Source organism: Notolepis coatsorum (genome assembly GCF_963971535.1).
Source record: "Notolepis coatsorum genome assembly, chromosome: 12".
In the NCBI taxonomy this organism is placed as follows: domain Eukaryota; kingdom Metazoa; phylum Chordata; class Actinopteri; order Aulopiformes; family Paralepididae; genus Notolepis; species Notolepis coatsorum.
Genome location: NC_140176.1, coordinates 30,778,188 through 30,800,606, shown reverse-complemented (window position 1 = coordinate 30,800,606; position 22,419 = coordinate 30,778,188). Strand labels below are relative to the sequence as shown.

The 22,419-nt window shown below is 44.8% G+C and overlaps 1 protein-coding gene across 1 annotated transcript in view; it reads left to right on the top strand.

The window, feature by feature from the left end:
* Positions 1-22,419, top strand: part of casp7 (caspase 7, apoptosis-related cysteine peptidase) — a 77,176-nt gene that overhangs the window by 30,510 nt on the left and 24,247 nt on the right. Inside the window, exons 3-5 of the mRNA XM_084326604.1 lie at positions 5,460-5,608; positions 6,563-6,691; positions 19,637-19,812. Of these exons, the coding sequence (XP_084182730.1) occupies positions 5,460-5,608; positions 6,563-6,691; positions 19,637-19,812 (454 nt within the window). The remainder of the gene's footprint in view (positions 1-5,459; positions 5,609-6,562; positions 6,692-19,636; positions 19,813-22,419) is intronic.

Below are 22,419 nucleotides of genomic sequence, written 5' to 3'. Positions count from 1 at the left end.
TACTCTCTCTCCTCTGTACATCTTACTCTCTCTCTCTGTACATCTTACTCTCTCTCTGTACATCTTACTCTCTCTCCTCTGTACATCTTACTCTCTCTCTCTCTCTTTCTGTACATCTTACTCGCTCTCTTCTGTACATCTTACTCTCTCTCTCTGTACATCTTACTCTCTCCTCTGTACATCTTACTCTCTCTCTGTACATCTTACTCTCTCTCCTCTGTACATCTTACTCTCTCTCTCCTCTACATCTTACTCTCTCTCCTCTGTACATCTTACTCTCTCTCTGTACATCTTACTCTCTCTCTCCTCTGTACATCTTACTCTCTCTCCTCTACATCTTACTCTCTCTCCTCTGTACATCTTACTCTCTCTCTCTGTACATCTTACTCTCTCTGTACATCTTACTCTCTCTCCTCTGTACATCTTACTCTCTCTCCTCTGTACATCTTACTCTCTCTCTCCTCTGTACATCTTACTATCTCTCTCTGTACATCTTACTCTCTCTCCTCTGTACATCTTACTCTCTCTCTCTCCTCTGTACATCTTACTCTCTCTCTGTACATCTTACTCTCTCTCCTCTGTACATCTTACTCTATCTCTGTACATCTTACTCTCTCTCCTCTTTGCATCTTACCCTATCCTCTGTACATCTTACTCTCTGTGCACATCTTACTCTCTTTTTGTACATCTTACTCTCTCCTCCACTCTTTCTCTCCTCACTCTTTCTCTCCCCACTCTCTCTCCTCCGCTCTTTCTCTCCTCCACTCTTTCTCTCATCCACTCTCTCTCCTTCACTCTTTCTCTCCTCCGCTCCCTGTCTCCTCCACTCTCCTCCACTCTCTCCTTTGCTCTCTCTCTTCTCCACTCTCCTCCGCTCTCTCTCACTCTTCCGCTCTCTCTCCTACATGCTCTCCTCCGCTCTCTCTCTTCTCCGCTCTCTCTCTCCTACACTCTCTCTCGTCCACTCTCTCCTCCGCTCTCTCTCTTCTCCGCTCTCTCTCTCCTCCACTCTCTCCTCAAGTTCTCTTTCTCTCCTCCGCTCTCTCCTCCATACATATTATCCCTCTGTGTCCTATCTCTCTGTGTCCTATCTCTATGTGTCCTATCTCTCTGTGTCTTATCTCTCTGTCCTATCTCTCTGTGTCTTATCTCTCTGTCCTATCTCTCTGTGTCTTATCTCTCTGTGTCCTATCTCTCTGTGTCCTATCTCTCTGTGTCCTATCTCTGTGTCCTATCTCTGTGTCTTATCTCTCTGTGTCCTATCTCTGTGTCCTATCTCTCTGTGTCCTATCTCTGTGTCTTATCTCTCTGTGTCCTATCTCTGTGTCTTATCTCTCTGTGTCCTATCTCTGTGTCCTATCTCTCTGTGTCCTATCTCTCTGTGTCCTATCTCTGTGTCTTATCTCTCTGTGTCCTATCTCTCTGTGTCATATCTCTCTGTGTCCTATCTCTCTGTGTCTTATCTCTCTGTGTCCTATCTCTCTGTGTCCTATCTCTGTGTCCTATCTCTGTGTCTTATCTCTGTGTCCCATCTCTGTGTCCTATCTCTGTGTCTTATCTCTCTGTGTCCTATCTCTCTGTGTCCTATCTCTCTGTGTCTTATCTCTCTGTGTCCTATCTCTGTGTCCTATCTCTCTGTGTCCTATCTCTGTGTCCTATCTCTGTGTCTTATCTCTCTGTGTCCTATCTCTGTGTCCTATCTCTCTGTGTCCTATCTCTCTGTGTCCTATCTCTGTGTCCTATCTCTCTGTGTCCTATCTCTGTGTCTTATCTCTCTGTGTCCTATCTCTCTGTGTCCTATCTCTGTGTCCTATCTCTGTGTCCTATATCTCTGTGTCCTATCTCTCTGTGTCCTATCTCTCTGTGTCCTATCTCTGTGTCTTATCTCTCTGTCTTATCTCTGTGTCCTATCTCTCTGTGTCCTATTTCTCTGTCTTATCTCTCTGTGTCTTATCTCTCTGTGTCATATCTCTGTGTCTTATCTCTGTGTCCTATCTCTCTGTGTCTTATCTCTCTGTGTCCTATCTCTCTGTGTCCTATCTCTCTGTGTCCTATCTCTGTGTCTTATCTCTCTGTGTCCTATCTCTGTGTCTTATCTCTCTGTGTCCTATCTCTGTGTCTTATCTCTCTGTGTCTTATCTCTCTCTGTCTTATCTCTCTGTGTCTTATCTCTCTGTGTCATATCTCTGTGTCTTATCTCTGTGTCCTATCTCTCTGTGTCTTATCTCTCTGTGTCATATCTCTGTGTCTTATCTATGTGTCCTATCTCTCTGTGTCTTATCTCTCTGTGTCCTATCTCTCTCTGTCTTATCTCTCTGTGTCTTATCTCTCTGTGTCATATCTCTGTGTCCTATCTCTCTGTGTCCTATCTCTCTGTGTCCTATCTCTCTGTGTCTTATCTCTCTGTGTCCTATCTCTCTGTGTCCTATCTCTCTGTGTCCTATCTCTGTGTCTTATCTCTCTGTGTCCTATTTCTGTGTCTTATCTCTCTGTGTCCTATCTCTCTGTGTCATATCTCTGTGTCCTATCTCTGTGTCTTATCTCTCTGTGTCCTATTTCTGTGTCTTATCTCTCTCTGTCCTATCTCTCTGTGTCCTATCTCGGTGTCCTATCTCTGTGTCTTATCTCTCTGTGTCCTATCTCTCTGTGTCCTATCTCTCTGTGTCTTATCTCTCTGTGTCCTATCTCTGTGTCCTATCTCTCTGTGTCCTATCTCTGTGTCCTATCTCTGTGTCCTATCTCTCTGTGTCCTATCTCTGTGTCTTATCTCTCTGTGTCCTATCTCTCTGTGTCCCATCTCTGTGTCTTATCTCTCTGTGTCTTATCTCTCTGTGTCCTATCTCTCTGTGTCTTATCTCTCTGTGTCCTATCTCTGTGTCCCATCTCTGTGTCCCATCTCTGTGTCCCATCTCTCTGTGTCCTATCTCTCTGTGTCCTATCTCTGTGTCTTATCTCTGTGTGTCCTATCTCTGTGTCTTATCTCTATGTCCTATCTCTATGTGTCCTATCTCTGTGTCTTATCTCTATGTCTATCTCTCTGTGTCCTATCTCTGTGTCTTATCTCTGTGTCTTATCTCTGTGTCCTATCTCTCTGTGTCCTATCTCTCTGTGTCCTATCTCTCTGTGTCCTATATCTGTGTGTCCTATTTCTGTGTCTTATCTCTCTGTGTCCTATCTCTCTGTGTCCTATCTCTGTGTCTTATCTCTATGTCCTATCTCTATGTGTCCTATCTCTGTGTCTTATCTCTATGTCTTAACCCTTTCACTGCCGCACTACAGAAGGTTAACCCTTTACTACCCGTCGGTAGTGTGATGGTAAAGGGTTAACCTTCTGTAGTGCGGCAGTGAAAGGGTTAACCTTCTGTCGTGCAGCAGTGAAAGGGTTAACCTGCTGTTGTGTGGCAGTGAAAGGGTTAACCTTCTGTAGTGTTGCAGTGAAAGGGTTAATTAGGAAGCAAACAGAAAATTACCTTTTTGTTTTTGTTTTGTTTTTGTCTTCAGGGTGTACAACAAGCCCCCCTAATAAACAGCATCAAATCAGACCAAGGGAGCCCAAGAAAAAGCCGTCTGGGGGGTAAAAAGACTTCCTCTTCTGCTGCTACTCTCTTAGCTCCTCTGCTAGCTCCTCTGCTAGCCCATCTGCTAGCTCCCCTGCTAGCTCATCTGCTAGCTCCCCTGCTAGCTCATCTGCTAGCTCCCCTGCTAGCTCATCTGCTAGCTCCCCTGCTAGCTCATCTGCTAGCTCCCCTGCTAGCTCATCTGCTAGCTCCTCTGCTAGCTCATCTGGTAGCTACTCTGTTAGTTCCTCTGCTAGCTCATCTGGTAGCTACTCTGCTAGTTCCTCTGCTAGTTCCTCCGCTAGCTCATTTGCTAGCTCATTTGCTAGCTCCTCTGCTAGCTCCTCTGCTAGCTCCTCTGCTAGCTCGTCTGCTAGCTCCTCTGCTAGCTACTCGCAGTTGAGTTTTGGCATGGGCTGATTCTGTGCCTGTCAGCAGAGGAGCCACAGGTTGGCCTGTCTGACCTCAGCGGGTGCAGGGGCCATGTTTGAATAGGCCTTTAGAAAGCTCTGGTGGTGGCGTGGCTTGCTGACTCAGGCGGCTGACAGCGCCGCCCCCAGCACACGCTGGTCCAGTCCAGTCTCCCTCCATCACACAGAGCATGACAGGGTCGTAGCACACAGCCAGAAAAAAGAAAGAAATTAACTCTTTCAGGAAAGAAAAGAAAGAAAGGAACAAGGACGGGAGCAAGGCATTTCAGATGCAGAGTGGCGTAGCGCTTAATGAGGAACCCAGGTGAGCTTCATCCTCCTCCTCATCCCCCTCCCACCCCAGCCTACAGTACCACAGAGACGGGGGTCTTTGCCCACCCCAGTCCACTGTGTAGTATGGTGGCACCGGAGGGGGGGGGGGGGGGGGGGGGGGCAGGGGGGGGTGGTGCTGTGTAAAGTTCTGGATCACATGTTGATTAGATGGCCGGGTTGGATGGATGTGTGTGTGTGTGATGGAGAGAGCGGGAGAGAAGAGAGAGAGAGGGAGAGAATATGGGGGTCCTCTTTGTTCCAGCGCTTGGGCAACCTGATGACTAGGCTCTTCTGGAACCAGCGTGGATATTGTGAGCCTCCAATGGGCCACTGTGGTTTAGTTATCTGGATGGATCCGTTGAAGAATGGAAATATGACAGGTCTGGGAGAATTGCCACTCATGTGAAAGATTTCCTCTGTAGCTGGATATACTTTGATTCGCTTCAGATTTTTTCGATACGCGCACGGTCGAAACATGTCATAGACATATCCTTGGACGGTGGATTATTACTGCGACATGACATTAACGCCTCATTTGAAAATGTATGTGCTCTTTGGTCTCGGAGTAAGTGGTTCAGAGTGTGCCTTTTTTAAATTGTTTGATTAAGATCCTTGTGAACTCTCGCTGTGTGGGTTTACAGTGTCTTGTTGTCGTGGTCTCGTCAGTGTAGTGACTGACTGTAAGGGAGGGGTTTTAGATAATCTGAAGTTTAGGCTCTTTAACCTTCGCCACCACAGGAGTTGAGAGTTTACCTTCATGGAGAAGCTTACGTTGCTTATTTGATGGACAGATTGTTTCTTGTTGTAACCACATGTCACCTGTCCTTATTTGATGGACAGATTGTTTCTTGTTGTAACCACATGTCACCTGTCCTTATTTGATGGACATGAGCTTACAACAGTTACAATAATAACAACAATGTTGGCTTTGGATAGTTCCTTTTGTGTTGTATAACTTTAACCTGTTTCCAGATTATTACTACACTCTTTCAGAAGACGAGTATGTTCTTTTAACCACATTAGTGTTGTTGCTATTGCTGTTAGTGGTACATTTAGTGGCACACGCCATGAATCCATGGAGTATCGCTACATGATCCAAACATAAGCCCTCAGGATGTGACTCCCGTCGGTGTGTTCTGTCTGTCTCTGCCTCCCTCAGTAAGAAGAATAAGGATGGCCAGTCTCGGGAGCAGGACTCTTCAGAAAGCCACTACAGAATCGTTTCACCAACATTCCAGTATAAGATGAGCCACCAGCGAGTGGGCAAGTGCATCATCATCAACAACAAAAACTTTGACGAAAAGACGGGTACGACTATTAACATGTAGAGGTTGTTGTGTTTATGATGTCACTATTAACATGTAGAGATCGTTGTGTTTATGTCATCACTATTAACATGTAGAGGTCATTGTGTTTATGTCATCACTATTATTAACATGTAGAGGTTGTTGTGTTTATGTCATCACTATTAACATGTAGAGGTTGTTGTGTTTACGACGTCACTATTAACATGTAGAGGTTGTTGTGTTTATGACGTCATATTAACATGTATAGGTTGTTGTGTTTACGACGTCACTATTAACATGTAGAGGTTGTTGTGTTTATGACATCACTATTAACATGTAGAGGTTGTTGTGTTTATGACGTCACTATTAACATGTAGAGGTTGTTGTGTTTATGACGTCACTATTAACATGTAGAGGTTGTTGTGTTTATGACATCACTATTAACATGTAGAGGTTGTTGTGTTTATGACGTCACTATTAACATGTAGAGGTTGTTGTGTTTATGACGTCACTATTAACATGTAGAGGTTGTTGTGTTTACGATGTCACTATTAACATGTAGAGGTTGTTGTGTTTATGACATCACTATTAACATGTAGAGGTTGTTGTGTTTATGACATCACTATTAACATGTAGAGGTTGTTGTGTTTACGACGTCACTATTAACATGTAGAGGTTGTTGTGTTTATGACGTCACTATTAACATGTAGAGGCTGTTGTGTTTATGACGTCACTATTAACATGTAGAGGTTGTTGTGTTTATGACGTCACTATTAACATGTAGAGGCTGTTGTGTTTATGACGTCACTATTAACATGTAGATGCTGTTGTGTTTATGACATCACTATTATTATGACTCTGCCTTTTTGGGGCACTTGGGGGGGGGGGCAGTACATACACCATTAGACGTCTGGAAACCTAATGATATAACACACTGCATGTAGAGTATGAATTAACATGCAGACGGTCCTGACAGGGATGAATGTACGCAACGGCACAGATCGAGATGCAGGGGAGCTGTTCAAGTGCTTCAAGAGCCTGGGCTTCGACGTCTGCATCTACAACGACCAGACGTGTGAGAAGATGGAGCGTCTCCTTAGAGAGGGTGAGTACTGGACCTCTCTCCCATCTCTCCTCCATATCTCTCCCATCTCTCCTCCATCTCTCCTCCATATCTTCTCTCCTCCATCTCTCCATATCTTCTCTCCCCCATCTCTCTTCCATCTCTCCTCCATCTCCATCTCTTCTCTCCACCATCTCTCCTCCATCTCTCCATATCTCCCCCATCTCTCTTCCATCTCTCCTCCATCTCTCCTCCATCTCTCCATATCTTCTCTCCCCCATCTCTCTTCCATCTCTCCTCCATCTCTCCTCCATCTCTCCATCTCTTCTCCACCATCTCTCTCCCATCTCTCCATCTCTTCTCTCCCCCATCTCTCCTCCATCTCTCTCCCATCTGTCCTCCATCTCTCCATCTCTTCCCTCCTCCATCTCTCCACCATCTCTCCACCATCTCTCCTCCATCTCTCCACCATCTCTCCTCCATCTCTCCACCATCTCTCCTCCATCTCTCCTCTCCATCTCTCATCCTTCTCTTCTCCATCTCTCCATCTCTCCTCCCTCTCTCCCCCATCTCCTCCGTCTCCATCTCTCCACTATCTCTCCTCCATCTCTTCTCTCCTCCCATCTCTCCACCCTCTCTCCTACATCTCTACATCTCTCCTATCCTCCATCTCTCCTCCCTCTCTCCACCATCTCCTCTCCTCCCTCTCCACAATCTCTCTTCCTTCTCTCCATCTCTTCTCTCCTCCATCTCTCCACATCTCTCCTCCACCTCTCCTCTATCTCCTCCATCTCTCCATCTCTCATCTCCTCCCTCTCTCCACCATCTCTCCTCCACCAGCTCCGTTCCTCCCTTCCACACCACGGACCTATCCCTTATCTCATTCAAATATGTTCTCTGTAATGCAGACCAGTTCAGTTTATATGTGAACATGCAACACATGGTTAGGGTTAGGGATTGAGCTATTGTAATTTCTTTCTTTCTTTCTTTCTTTCTTTCTTTCTTTCTTTCTTTCTTTCTTTCTTTCTTTCTTTCTTTCTTTCTTTCTTTCTTTCTTTCTTTCTTTCTTTCTTTCTTTCTTTCTTTCTTTCTTTCTTTCTTTCTTTCTTTCTTTCTTTCTTTCTTTCTTTCTTTCTTTCTTTCTTTCTTTCTTTCTGGTACCTATGGTCAGTTTAAGAAGTTGTTTGTTAGTTTTCTTGTTTTGCTAAACTAATTGAGTCTTACTAGTCCTACAACTTCTGTTCAAATGTCAGAAGCAGAAGTATTAAAGTCAACTTAATTTTGACTTTAGTGATAGCTATTTGTGTGAAACTCGTCCCTGTAACGAGTGAGTGATAGCTATTGGTGTGCAACTCGTCCCTGTAACGAGTGAGTGATAGCTATTGGTGTGAAACTCGTCCTTGTAACGAGTGAGTGATAGCTATTGGTGTGAAACTCGTCCCTGTAACGAGTGAGTGATAGCTATTGGTGTGAAACTCGTCCCTGTAACGAGTGAGTGATAGCTATTGGTGTGAAACTCGTCCCAGTAACGAGTGAGTGATAGTTATTGGTGTGAAACTCGTCCCTGTAACGAGTGAGTGATAGCTATTGGTGTGAAACTCGTCCCTGTAACGAGTGAGCCTTCCGACCATGTCGGGCAGCAGACAGGAAACATTCAGACAGGATTAATAAACCACTTTCACTTAACAGTTACATTAATTATAGTATTAAATATTTTTGATGTTTGATCATTTTCTTTTTTTTAAGATTTATTTTTTATCGTTTATCGCTTTATACTACTGGGCAGTCCCGTAGAGAGAGAGAGAAGAGGAACGGGAGACAGAGTGGGGGGAAGACATTCTTATATTCACATGTTATAGAGTGAGGTCATGTTATACAGTGAGGTCCTGTTACACAGTGAGGTCATGTTATACAGTGAGGTCATGTTATACAGTGAGGTCCTGTGAGGTCATGTTACACAGTGAGGTCATGTGAGGACCGGGTCATGTTATTATACAGTGAGGTCATGTTATACAGTGAGGTCCTGTGAGGTCATGTTACACAGTGAGGTCATGTGAGGACCGGGTCATGTTATACAGTGAGGTCATGTTATACAGTGAGGTCATGTGAGGTCATGTTATACAGTGATGTCATGTTATACAGTGAGGTCATGTGAGGTCATGTTATACAGTGAGGTCATGTTATACAGTGAAGTCATGGTAAAAATAAAAGGTCTCACTACATTGAAATGGCTACTATGAGGACTAACATCAATAGACAAAATGAATACAGTAACTGTGTGACCAGGGCCCGAAATTAGAGCCCGCCACCCGCCAATGGCGGGCATATTTTAGGTTTGGAAAGTGACACTGAGAGGTCTGTCCGCCACGTGGCGGGTAACAAAATGAAAATAGTCGTGTAAAATAATTAAAACTGCTGTGTGTTTTGGTCTTAGTTACGACAGTGCCTTTTAGCAAATAGCAAAGCCTGCGATTTGGGATACGTTATACAGCGAGTTTGATTCAAGTTTTTTTCTTGCATGCCAGTCATGCTCACCAATCAGAAGTAGCCCAAGGTAGCTAGTATACGCCCATCAACAACAGCTCGTGAAACGTGACAAACATCCGTGTGTGAAGACTTATAGCATAGCTCCAGAGTGCTTTGGTCGCATTTTGCGAATTAAATCAGTCCCAGATTTTTTTTACACGCTGTTTCTATGTGCAGTGTAAATTCCAATGCTTCCAACAAGCTTGGCATCCTAGTCATTCATTTACGTCGAGGTAAACTAACGTTAGCCGCTAGCTAAACTAATCTAGCCAATCGTGCTCAGACAGAAAACAGCTGAGCTGAGGTTAGAAATGCTGGGGGGGAGCGGGGCTCTCTCTCCATCCCTCTCTCTACTTGTTCAATTAAGGAGCCCTTTCTGTGTGTGTGTGTGTGTGTGTGCGCGCGCGCGCGGAAAATACCAGATGACATGAGTTTGATAGTATTTACTGAGGATTGCCAGATACTGTTGATATTTTTTAGACTTCAGAGAGAGAGAGTACAAATTTTACTCTGGCCTCTTATTTAAGTGTGTATTCTTCAACGTAATAGCTTATCTACTCGAAATGTACTGATTTTTTTTTATTTTTATATATGTGACACAAAAATGCATATTTCTTTGGTCTGTAAGAAATATGCTTGGCGGGTAGAATTTTCCCATCTACCTGCCACTGGCCAGTGAGTCAAAAAGTAAATGTCGGGCCCTGTGTGTGACGCTGTGTAATGCTATGTGATGCCATGTGACACTGTAACGCTATGTAACGCTGTTTGGTGCTATGTGATGGCGTGTGACGCTGTGTAACGCTATGTGATGCTGTTTAACGCTGTGTGACGCTGTGTGACGCTGTTTGACGCTGTTTGACGCTGTGTGATGCTGTTTAACGCTGTGTGACGCTGTTTGATGCTGTGTAATGATGTGTGATGCTGTTTGACGCTGTGTAATGATGTGTGATGCTGTTTAACGCTGTGTAATGATGTGTGACGCTATGTGATGCTGTTTGACGCTGTGTAATGATTTGTAACGTTATGTGATGCTGTTTAACGCTGTGTGACGCTCAGGGAACAAAATAAGTACCCGCCAACCGCCAATGGCGGGCAGATTTAAGGTTTGGCGACTAACAATGAGAGTTCTGCTCGCCACCTGGCGTGTAGTTCATATCGATACTCTTATTTTGAAAATCCTGTGCAGGTCTCATTTCCGCCCCAAGCGCAGCTCCAGTCATAATATCTATGGCTCCGGCAGCTAGCAACGTTCGGTTCATATGATACTCTTATTTTGAAAAAACCCGTGTCAACTCCGCGAGTCATATCCGCCCAGTCCGTGCTTCTGCTCGCATTAAGCAGAGCAGGGCTACACAGCAGTGCGCCTATTTTGCGACCCGAAATAAGTCTGTGGTGTTTTTTTTCTCACAACGGGTCAAATGTTTCAAGTTTCAAGTTTCTTTAATAGTTGTCATACAGAAGTACAGAATACTTTCATACAAAATGCTTCTTACTGTTACGCTCCAGAGACTGTGCTAGACAAGATAGTATCAAATAACATAGTATAGCATGTAATTTAGAAGAAGAAAATGAGGTCACAGTGTTCGGTATAGACATATGTACAATGTTCTGAGTTACCATATAATATACAATACTATGCAGTGTACTAATGTACAGTACTATCTAGTGCAAAGCAGAAATGGGATGAGGTACAATTTAGGTACAATTTACAGTAAGGTGTACGAGTTGTAGTGCAATCCTTCATCAATAAATATAAAGTGTGGGGAGTGGGTGCTACAGTGTGTTTGTTTAAAGTGGGTGTGTGCTATAAAGTGTGTGGAGTGGGTGCTACAGTGTGTTTGTTTAAAGTGAGTGTGTGCGTGTGGATGTGTGTGCTATGTGCGTTTGGTGGTTGTTGTTGTGTAGTGTTCATTCATTGTTCGTTTAGCAGCCTGATGGCCTGGGGATAGAAGCTTCTTCTGAGTCTTTCTGTGCTCGCCTTGAGACTCCGGTATCGCTTGCCTGACCGCAGCAGTTCAAAGAGGCAGTTGTTCGGGTGACTGGAGTCTTTAATGATTCTCTTAGCCTTGCCCTTGCAACGCTTGTTGTAAATGTTCTGGAGGGTGGGGAGCCCCCCTCCAATTGTGCGTTCGGCTGAACGTGTCACTCTTTGTAGTCTGCTTCGGTCTTGTGCAGTGCTATTCCCAAACCAGGAGGTGATGTTGCCGGTCAAGATGCTCTCTATTGTACATGAGTAGAAGTTCTTAAGGATCTTCTGACTGACTTGGAACTTCCTTAGGCGCCTGAGGAAGTAGAGGCGTTGTCGTGCCTTCTTCACAACACTGTCAATGTGTGTGGTCCATGTCAAGTCCTCGGATATGTAGGCTCCGAGGTACTTAAAGCTGTTGACTCTCTCAACCGGTGCCCCGTCGATGCTGAGGGGGCTGTAGTCCTTGACCCCCGACCTCCTGAAGTCCACAATCATCTCCTTTGTTTTGCTGACGTTCAGGGAGAGGCTGTTTTCCTGGCACCATCCCGCCAGGACCTTGACCTCTTCCAGGTAGGCCCTCTCGTCGTTGGCAGAGATCAGAGATCAGGCCCACCACCACTGTGTCGTCAGCAAATTTGATGATTGTATTGCTACTCCGCTGAGCCACACAGTCGTGTGTGTACAGGGAGTAGAGGAGGGGACTCAGAACACAGCCCTGGGGGGCCCCTATGTTGAGGGTGATGGATGAGGAGGTGCAGTTGCCTGCTCTCACCACCTGGGGTCTGCCAGTCAGGAAGTCCAAGACCCACTGGCAGAGGTCATAGTTCAAGCCCAGGTCCCTGAGCTTGGCTATGAGTATGGAGGGGACTATGGTATTGAATGCCGAGCTGTAGTCGATGAATAGCATTCTCACATAGTTCCCCTGCCTCTTGTCCAGGTGTGATGCTGCTGTGTGCAGCACATGGGCTATGGCGTCCTCCGTGGACCTGTTGGGGCGGTATGCAAATTGCAGGGGGTCCATGTTGATGGGGAGGGAGGAGCAGATGTAGCCCTTTACTAGCTTCTCAAAGCACTTCATGGCTATGGAGGTGAGAGCTACAGGGCGGTAGTCGTTGAGGCAAGCAGGCTTGGATTTTTTGGGTACAGGGATAATAGTGGACTTCTTCAGGCAGGTGGGGATGACAGCCTGTTCTAAGGACAGGTTAAATATGTCAGTGAATACTGGGGCCAGTTGGTCGGCACAGACTTTTAGGACGCGGCCGGGGATGCCGTCCGGACCTGCTGCCTTCCTGATATTCACTTTTTTAAAGGTCCGCCTCACCTCATGCTCTGTTACCCTGAACACTGCGCCTCCATCAGCAGCCGACCCCCCCCCCCCCCATTGCCGTGGCTTGTGAGCTGGTGTTGTTATTACCAGCATCAAACCTCGCATAGAAGGTATTGAGGTCATTTGCTAAGGAGATGTCACTGTTCAGTTTGAGGGAGGCGCCTTTGTAGTCTGTCATCGTTTTGAGCCCCTGCCACATAGCTCTAGAGTCAGCTTGTTCAAACTGGAGTTCAATTTTATCCCTGTAGCGCCGTTTGGCCTCTGACACTGTCCTCCTTACGTTGTATCGCGCCACCTTGTGGTCATTCATGTTGCCTGCCACTAGGCCGTCGTTGTATGCTTTGGTGCGCTCTCTCAGAGCTTCACGGACGGATTTGTCTACCCAGGGTTTTTGATTTGGGTAAACTCTCATTTTGGTAGTGGGGATTGTTTCTTCCACCATAGTACAAACATAGTCCAGCACTGTTTCCGTGTAGACATTAATGTTATCTGTGTCGCGGAACACATTCCAGTCTGTGCAGTCAAACGCAGACCGGAGCGTCTCCTCTGACGTCAAATCCCATTTCTGCACCTCTCGCGAGACTACAGGAGTACTTTTGATTCTCTGTTTGTACATTGGTGAAAGAAAGATTGACGCGTGATCTGATTTACCAAAGCCACTATCAGAATGAGCCTTGTAGCCACCTTTAAATTGCGTGTAACAGTGATCTAGGATGTTACCGCCTCTGGTGTTGCAAGTCACATGCTGATAGAAGTCAGGTAATACCTTTCTCAGATTGGCGCTATTGAAATCACCCAGCACCAAAATGGCGGCGTTAACGTTCGCCGCTTGTATTCTATTTACCTCGTCGTGGAGTCTGGAGAGCGCGGCGTTGTTACTGGCTTGCGGTGGAATATACACTCCTACAAGGATGATCGCCGTTAACTCCCTCGGGAGGAAGAAAGGACGACACTTGATGGTTATATACTCCAGGTCTGGGCAGCAGTGGTTGGATAATTCCTTCACGTTAGTTGGATCGCTCCAATTTTTGTTAAACATGAAGGCAATACCTCCTCCACGTTGTTTACCGGACTCTGCTGTCCGATCCTTGCGATGGATAAAGAAGTGATCGGCTGGTTGGATTGCGTGGTCTGGAACCTCCGGCGTGAGCCACGTTTCGGTGAAGCAGAGAACGTTGCAGTCCCTAACGTCTCTTTGGTATTGAATCCTTGCTCGGATGTCATCCAGTTTATTGTCAATTGATTGTACATTGGCTAGCAATATACTGGGCAATGGTGTTCGGTGGCGTCTGGATCTCAGCCTGTTACGGATCCCAGCTCTCTTCCCACGCCGTCTGGTTCCTCTGTTCCTGGGATCAAGGAACAAAGGATCTGGTCCTAATCTCCGGAGAATCTCTTCAGGCCATTGTTGCGGTTCGGAAAGCTGGTCCAGTGAGTAATCCAATCGGTAAATTTCCCGTAATCCGATGTCTATAAGTGACTGACGGTCATACACATTAAATGCACCTACTGTTGGTACAGACAAAACTCTTAAAACTATAAATATTAACAAAAGTAAGCACAGTCTCGACGGAGCGAACAGAAAGGCAGCCGGTCGGTGCAGCGCCATCATATGCATCTAACATGCGTTGCATCGTCGCCATTCCTTTATGCCCACATCGCCCGAAATGAACGTTATGTTAGCGTAAGCTAACAAGCCAATCCTGATCAGAGGCAGAGCCATAGTGAACAGCAGACAGTGTGTACTGAGGAAAGGGAAATGGGGGGGGGGGGGGGGGGGCACTCTCCCTTTCCCTGTGTGTGTGCGCGTGCGTTTGGAAAGACGATGAAGTCACTAGTCAGGACTCAGGACAGGAGTATATTATAGTAAACTGAGGATTACTGAGGATGGACAGATAATGTTGATATTCAAATATAAAAAAGTTTCGAGAGGAGTGGAAGTTTGAAGACAGACTAGACTACAATATGATGCGGGGGTGGTGAGTTGAAACAGTGTGTGTGTGTGTGTGTGTCCCGACCCCACTTCTATGTTTCAATAAATTATTTGCATTTAAAACTATAAAACTATACTAAAAATTATGCTAATATTCCTTATGTTGTTTATGATATTAATTGAAAATAGCATATGAGAGTATTATATAGTAATAATAACACATGGCGATATACTAAAAAGCTATTTATAATTTTTGGCTGGTAAAAAATCTGCCTGGCTGGTAGTTTTTAAAATCTACCAGCCAAATGGCTGGTAAGTCAAAAAGTTAATTTTGTTCCCTGGTGACGCTGTTTGACGCTGTGTAATGATGTGTGACGCTATTTGATGCTATGTGTGATGCTGTGTAACACTCTGTGATGCTGTGTAACGCTGTGTAACGCCATGAGACGGTCACGCTATGTGATGCTGTTTAACACTGTGATGCTGTTTCACGTTGTGTAATGCTGGGTAGCGATGTGTAACGTTGTGTGATACTTTGTAACGATGTGTAACACAGGGTGTCACGGTACACAACCACGGTTCGGTACGTACCTCGGTTTTGAAGTCACGGTTCGGTACGGGTTTTCGGTACAGTGGGGGAAAGTTTCTTTTTCCATGTTCCACTCAGGGGTGATGTAGTGTGCAGTAACGAATTGTACTTGTAGGGCTGTCAATGAATATTCTACATTGAAATTATTAATCGACTTAATTATTAACACTTTGAATGCCCGGGCGGCTACGTGGCGTAGTGGGCAAGGCGCTCGCCACGAATGACGGAGACGCTGGGCTTGCCTGTTCGAGCCCAGCGCTCCACATTGCTTTCAGTTTAGCTGGTCGTTCATACTAATACACATTGGCCGTATTAGGGGGTGGGAAACTGATGGGTGGGGATCGGGCGTTGTGGACAGCGACTCCTACAGGTCGGTTGGTGCGCCTGCGCAGTAGAATCAGGAAGTGTCGGGGGCAGCGTGAGCCTCCCACGCGTTACTCCTCGCCACTGAGAGATCGAGCTGCGCAGGTAAAACGATGCGACTGCGGTTACCTCAAGTACCGGAGGGGACTTGTGCTATGTATGACTTAGTCCACATTGCAGCCGGCTTGTGGGAGGCAAGAAACAGCGTTCGTGACAGGGGAGGGTTGAATTGGATGATACGAAATTGGGATGGGAGAAAATATAGAAAATGAGAGAAAAAGTGGATAAAAAAAAAAACACTTTGAATGCCCAAAACGACATAACATGTGTTATCAGCCCGCCCCCTGAATGCCCACCACGACAATTTGCGTGTTATTTTTTTATTAGTGCTCTGAATTCATATTTCATCAACGGAGTCTCCCGTTGGTAAACCAGCCCCATCAGGAGCTCAGATGTGAAAAAACCGCCCCCTATCGTCTCTCAGATGGTAATGCACCCTTTTGGAATGGACTCAATGAAAATGGATGAGAAAAGAAAAATCCGGAATCCACATTTTACTTCTCAGGCATGTACCCCGAGCCGATCGGATTCATTGTGGACCATCAGAACAGCGTGGAATATGTGTTTACAGTATGTAGCGTTGGATCAATAAAAACGATCGATTTTTGGAATGGCGATCAGAAATTGGAATGATCTTTTTGGATAACATCTGATCTCAGGTAAGGAATCTATTTTACCAGTCTTAGGATAATCAGACCTGTTTTCACGGAAATATAAGCTTTTCCCCTATGTGTGTGTGTGGCTGTGCGAGCGATCAGGAACTAAGATAATCGATTTTCAGCTTGCGGCCCCAGCGTGCATACGTACACATATACTATCGATAATCTAGCGTTTATTTGAAAACGATTCATAAATAGGCCGAAAAATGACCGTTCTAGAATATTCCAGTACAGGGCATTTACCACGGAATCTTTTTATTTTCCTTGAAAACGAGGGCTTTTCAAAAAGCTATAAAACGGAAATGAACCCATAAAAAAACAATCCGCTTCGACAATGTTGACTGGAAAATGAGTCATTGATAAGCGACGGGCAGATTAGACACATAGCCATAATTTAAAACATAGATTAGGCGTTATTAACGCTAACATTGAAGTGGATGCTGGGCATTCAAGCACTAAATCGTGCGCCCCCTGCTGGCGCTGAAAGTGTTAATAATCAAAAAGAAAATGACAGGTAATCTCTCAGTGTTGTGTGTTGGTTGAATGAACACCCGGCCCTTTGCGCAAATTATATTTTGGGAATGGGTGAACTTTGGAGTTTTTAATAAAATTCTTCACACAAAAAAAAGTTCTGCACGTGCAGTCGTTAGTGGTTAACAATATACCGTTGTATTCGTTCGGTACACAGCCGTACTGAACCTAAGGTCCAGTACTGAAACGGTTCGGTACGGATACGTGTACCTTTACACCCCTGTGATGATGTTTAACATTGTGTAACACAGTGTAGCGCTGCGTAAGGCTGTGTGATGCTGTGTAACGGTGTGTAACACTGTGATAGCTGTTTGTGTAACGTTGTGTAGCGATGTATAATGTTGTATAACGCTGTGTAATGTTGTGTAATGCTGTGTAGCGAATAGCGATGTGTAACGTTTAGGGATGCCCCGATCGATCGGCCAGCGATCGGTATCGGCCGATATTCAATATGAGATCGGTGAATTCCGATAATGCTTTATTTTCGCCGATCGTTGAAAACCGATCGAAGACGCGCGAAAAACATGATCCAATTCTCAGCGGAGTTCTCACTCGCTGACTTCTCTCTCAGGCACACAGCTGCTGCAGCGCACTGCCCCCCCCCCCCCCCTCCCCCTCCCAGACCCATGTCAACAAGCTAGTCTAGTGCATGAGACCTCCGTGAGCTAACGTTAGCTACCTAGCTAACGTTACTGTTTAAACAAAATTACCCAGTCAACTATTCACTTTTAGTTTAATACATGAGGCATTGTCTAACGTTATCTAGCTGGCTAGCTACTGATAGCTCCTGATATCAACAAATGCTCCGGCAATAGTCGAGTGCATGAGACCTCCGTTAGCTAGGTAGCTAACGTTAGCTCACGTTAGCTCACTGTTTAAAACGAAATGACCCAGTAAACTAAATAGTTCACTTTAGTTTAATACATGAGGCGTTGTCTAACGTTACCTAGCCGGCTAGCAGTAGCTACAGATAGCTCCTGATATCAATGTCTTATAACATAATTGACATTATTCATTTTTGCAGCTGTTGGCTAATTAGCTATCATGCTTCATAACTGAACACTGCGAACATCTTATACGTTTCAGTTCATAGGAAAATACTTTGACTAATGGTCATAAGTAAATTAACTTGGATACTGTTATGCTTAACACCCAGTACTATTCACTTTACTTAATTTCTAAGATTAGATTAGATAATTTAGACCGGACTTTGAGAATGCCTGTGTTAGACCTACAGTATAATACTGCCAGCTGCTATAAGAAAACTAAAAACGATCGGTATCGGCAGTGTATCGGCCGATATGACTCATAGACGATCGGTATCGGTGGCAAAAAACGTGATCGGGGCACGTTGCATAGTGGTGTGTAGCGATGTATAACACTGAAATTCTGTGTTGCAATGTGTAACACTGGGTAGCGACGTGTAACATTGCATAGCGATGTGCAAGGCTGTGTGGCACTGTGTGACGCTGTGTAGCAATGTGTGACGCTGTGTAATGCTGTATAACATTGTGTAACAAAGTAAACCACTAACGATGTGTAACACTGACTATGTGTAACACTGTAGTGTGTAGCACTAGGGCTGTCGCGGTATGACACTCTCTCACCACGGTTGTGTGTGTGGCTAATCACTGCGGGATGCACTATTCAAAAAAATTATAATTTCATTTTTTTTTAAATATACCTGTATATATATATTTTTTTATTAAGACATGCAAGCTTACCCGCGATCGTGATTAGACAAAAATTCTAAGGTCGTAGGAGTCCCGAAACTATTTTAAACATGTTTGATAATCTATCCATTTGTCCCTCAACGTTCTGAAATGTGATAAAAGTAGTAGGGTGTTGCCTGCTCCTTTAAGAGTGATGTGTTGTGGGATATATACTGTAGGTCTACGCAAGCAGTCACACATCTCTTCTCCAACTTAAAACGAACGTTATTTGAGCGAACATTTAACGTTATTATGACACTATTTTAACATTAGTGAATTTGAATGCACATACATAGCTAGTTAAATATCACAACTTGTGTCATCAATCATTGGGGGAAACTAGCCAATAGCTAACGCCATAGATAGCTAGCCTAATAGCTAACGTTATAGATAGCTAGCCTATAGCTAACATCATAGATAGCTAGCCTAATAGCTAACGTTATATATAGCTAGCCTATAGCTAACGTCATAGATAGCGAACGCTAACGTTTGCAAACAAAGCTAACGTTATCGAGTTGACATTACAGATCATAATAATAGCTATGATAACGTTAACGAAGTGAGCGTAGGGGTTAGTCAGAGTGTAGCGGGGACGGTAGAGAGAGGCAACACTTCATTTGCGTGTAACGTTAGTCATAACATTGAGCAAGTTACATGACCGGCACTTCGGCCCGGGAGGGAGAACGCTCCCCTGTACTCTACTATGGTGCAGGTTAATACAGGAAAAGGTATACATTGGGGGCTCGAGTCCGGGATATGAAAATAAATCCTGATTTCATCTGCGAGTTGTAAACTGTATGGAAACGTGAAGTTAGCTCATGCTACTGGAAAACGGACGTCTCGTCATTAAATGAACCGAGTAAAAAATGACCGGCCCCTTTTTTTTACCATGGTTGCCGCGGTTGTTCTCCATCTTGCGGGTGCCTTGACACACCGCGGGATTGCGGTGATGCGGTTACCGCGACAGCCCTATGTAGCACTGTGCATCGCTGTGTAACGTTGTGCAACGCTTTGTGGCGATGTGCAACGCTGTGTATGTGTAGCGATGTATAATGTTGTGTAATGCTGTGTAGCGCTGTGTAACAATGTGTAATGCTGTTTAACGCTGTAGCGATGTGTAACGCTGTATAACGCTGTGTGATGCTGTCTGGCGCTGTGTAATGATGTGTAACGCCATGCAGCGATGTGTAACACTGTAGTGACATGTAACGCTGTGTAGTGCTGGACGCTGATGGCATGTGTGTGTCCCACAGTCCCAGCCTCAGAGGAAGACCACAGTGAAAGCTTGTGTGTGTGTGTGTGTGTGTGTGTGTTCCAGCCTCCGAGGAAGACCACAGTGAAAGCTCGTGTTTCGCCTGCATCCTGCTGAGCCACGGCGAGGAGGGAATGATCTACGGCACAGACGGAGCCATGCCCATCAAGACCATGACCTCACTCTTCAGGGGCGACATGTGCAAAAGCTTAGTCGGCAAACCCAAACTCTTCTTCATACAGGTAGCTGCAAAGTTTACAGTCATTTCACATGTAAACAAACCTTTACAACTCTAAAATGCAGATATAGCGTTAGCTATCATTTACTGTCAGCCCTTGTATCAAGAGCTCAGTCCAATACTATTCTTTTGTTTTTCAGTGGTGGGCACTACCCTTTTGTGTATGTTTGGATTGAGGATTGGGCATTTAAGTGAACCAATTTACTTCACAGGAAGAGGTACAACATAGAGTAGGTCTAAAAAATTTAATCAAAATCAACTAAATGGGCTGTTAACAGAATGAGAGAGAGGATTCACACACATGGGTTTTCAATGGCAATTTCTTTAGAGATCAGGTTGACATAGCCAATATCATGCTGATATAAGGATTTATACTTTCCCTTTTTGCACCTGATAAAATACAACAATTTAATGATAGCAAATGAGACACAAATTTGCTGAACTTAAGCATCAACTAGCTGGTTGATGACGGCTAGGTTTGCTAACATTAGCCTAAATAAATATGGAGTTAGATGATCAAATATTGCTGACCTCGATATTAGGGGTGTAACGGTACACAAAAACCATGGTTCGGTACATACCTCGGTTTTGAAGTCGCGGTTCGGTACGGGTTTTCGGTACAGTAGGGGAAAGTTTGGCTTTCCATGTTCCACTCAGGGGTGATGTAGTGTGCAGTAACGAATTGTACTTGTAGGGCTGTCAACGAATATTCTATATTGAAATGAATAATCGACTTATTATAATAATTATATTAGATTGTGAAAAAAACAAGCCCCCGGTGGGCGGTCGTTAGTGGTTAACATACCGTTGTATTCGTTCGGTACACAGCCGCTCGGTACGGTACACACTGAAACGGTTCGGTACGGGTACCTTTACACCCCTACTGGATATAATATATTGCAGTATTTCTTTCCTTCCCAGTGGACTTTCCAGTTATGCTAGCATGAAGTGATTAATATCAACGGATTCCAGGTTCTATATGATATTGTCATTTTCACTCTAGCATTTAAAATGAGCCTGCATTAGAGCCTGCGTTAGAGCCCGTCTTAGAGCCTGCATTAAAGCCTGTCTTAGAGCCTGCGTTAGAGCCCGTCTTGGAGCCTGCATTAGAGCCTGTCTTAGAGCCTGCATTAGAGCCTGTCTTAGAGCCTGCGTTAGAGCCTGTCTTAGAGCCTGCGTTAGAGCCTGCATTAGATCCTGTCTTAGAGCCTGCATTAGAGCCTGTCTTAGAGCCTGCGTTAGAGCCTGTCTTAGAGCCTGCGTTAGAGCCTGCATTAGAGCCTGTCTTAGAGCCTGCATTAGAGCCTGTCTTAGAGCCTGCGTTAGAGCCTGTCTTAGAGCCTGCGTTAGAGCCTGCATTAGATCCTGTCTTAGAGCCTGCATTAGAGCCTGTCTTAGAGCCTGCGTTAGAGCCTGTCTTAGAGCCTGCGTTAGAGCCTGCATTAGAGCCTGTCTTAGAGCCTGCATTAGAGCCTGTCTTAGAGCCTGCGTTAGAGCCTGCATTAGATCCTGAGCCTGTCTTAGAGCCTGCATTAGAGCCTGCATTGTAGCCCACATTAGAGCCCGTATTAGAGCCTGCATTAGAGCCCGTCTTAGAGCCCGCATTAGAGCCTGCATTAGGGCGCACTTTAGAGAAAGGGATAATGGCTTATAGCAGACTTAATGATTTTAGAATATTTCAGCTAATGAAGTTAAATGTTTATTATCATCAACTATCCAGTTCGTTTTTATAGTGTAACGTTTGGCTACTTAAAATCATTGGACCTCATTCACTAACATTTTCTTTGTAAATATCTTCTTAAGAACTTCGTAAGACCAAACTTAAGAAAGATCCCTGTCGGATTCCTGAACTCTTAAAAGTGTTCTCAGCTGCGCTCCCCCGAATGAAGAATGCAGCCGATTCTTAAATGGAACACACATTCTCATACACCTGAATTTGCATATATATATATATGCCCCGCCTGCTTCTTATAAGCTAAGTGTTTTTCAAAGTGGGGGGCGCGCCCCCCAGGGGGGGCGCAGAGGCATGACAGGGGGGGCCTTGAGATTTATAAAAAAAAAAAAAAAAAAAAAAATTTGGATTACAGAAAATGATCACTAAAGTGCTATCTGTTGCAGCTGCACTGTTCTCCATGAAAATACCATTTCTCAAAATCTGAAAATCATTATTTAATAAAACACAGAAAAGGATCACCAAGTTACTCTGGATAAAAAAATACCTTTACAGACAACATTGAGACAAAGCTTCCTGACACATCTCCATCCAAACTCTTGGAAGAACTCTTTGAAATCTCATCTGATACCACCTGGAGAGCTAGTTTCAGAGTGTGGTGCTGAGTACCAAGTATCTCATCTCATGGCCCACCAAGTAGGCTATCTTGTGATGCAGCAGTTAAGGTGTTGATACCATTCAGCACCACATACAGTATCTGTGTGAAGCTGGCTTTTCATCCATGACAGCTCTGAAAACAAGATATAGGGCCAATTTGAAAGGTCACGATATTGGTCCGCCAAAGGGGGGCCTGACAGAAAAAGTTTGAGAAGCACTGCTAACCCATGCAACCACAGGACCGTGTGCACACAGAATCCACAGGCAACGTGAAAGCAATTT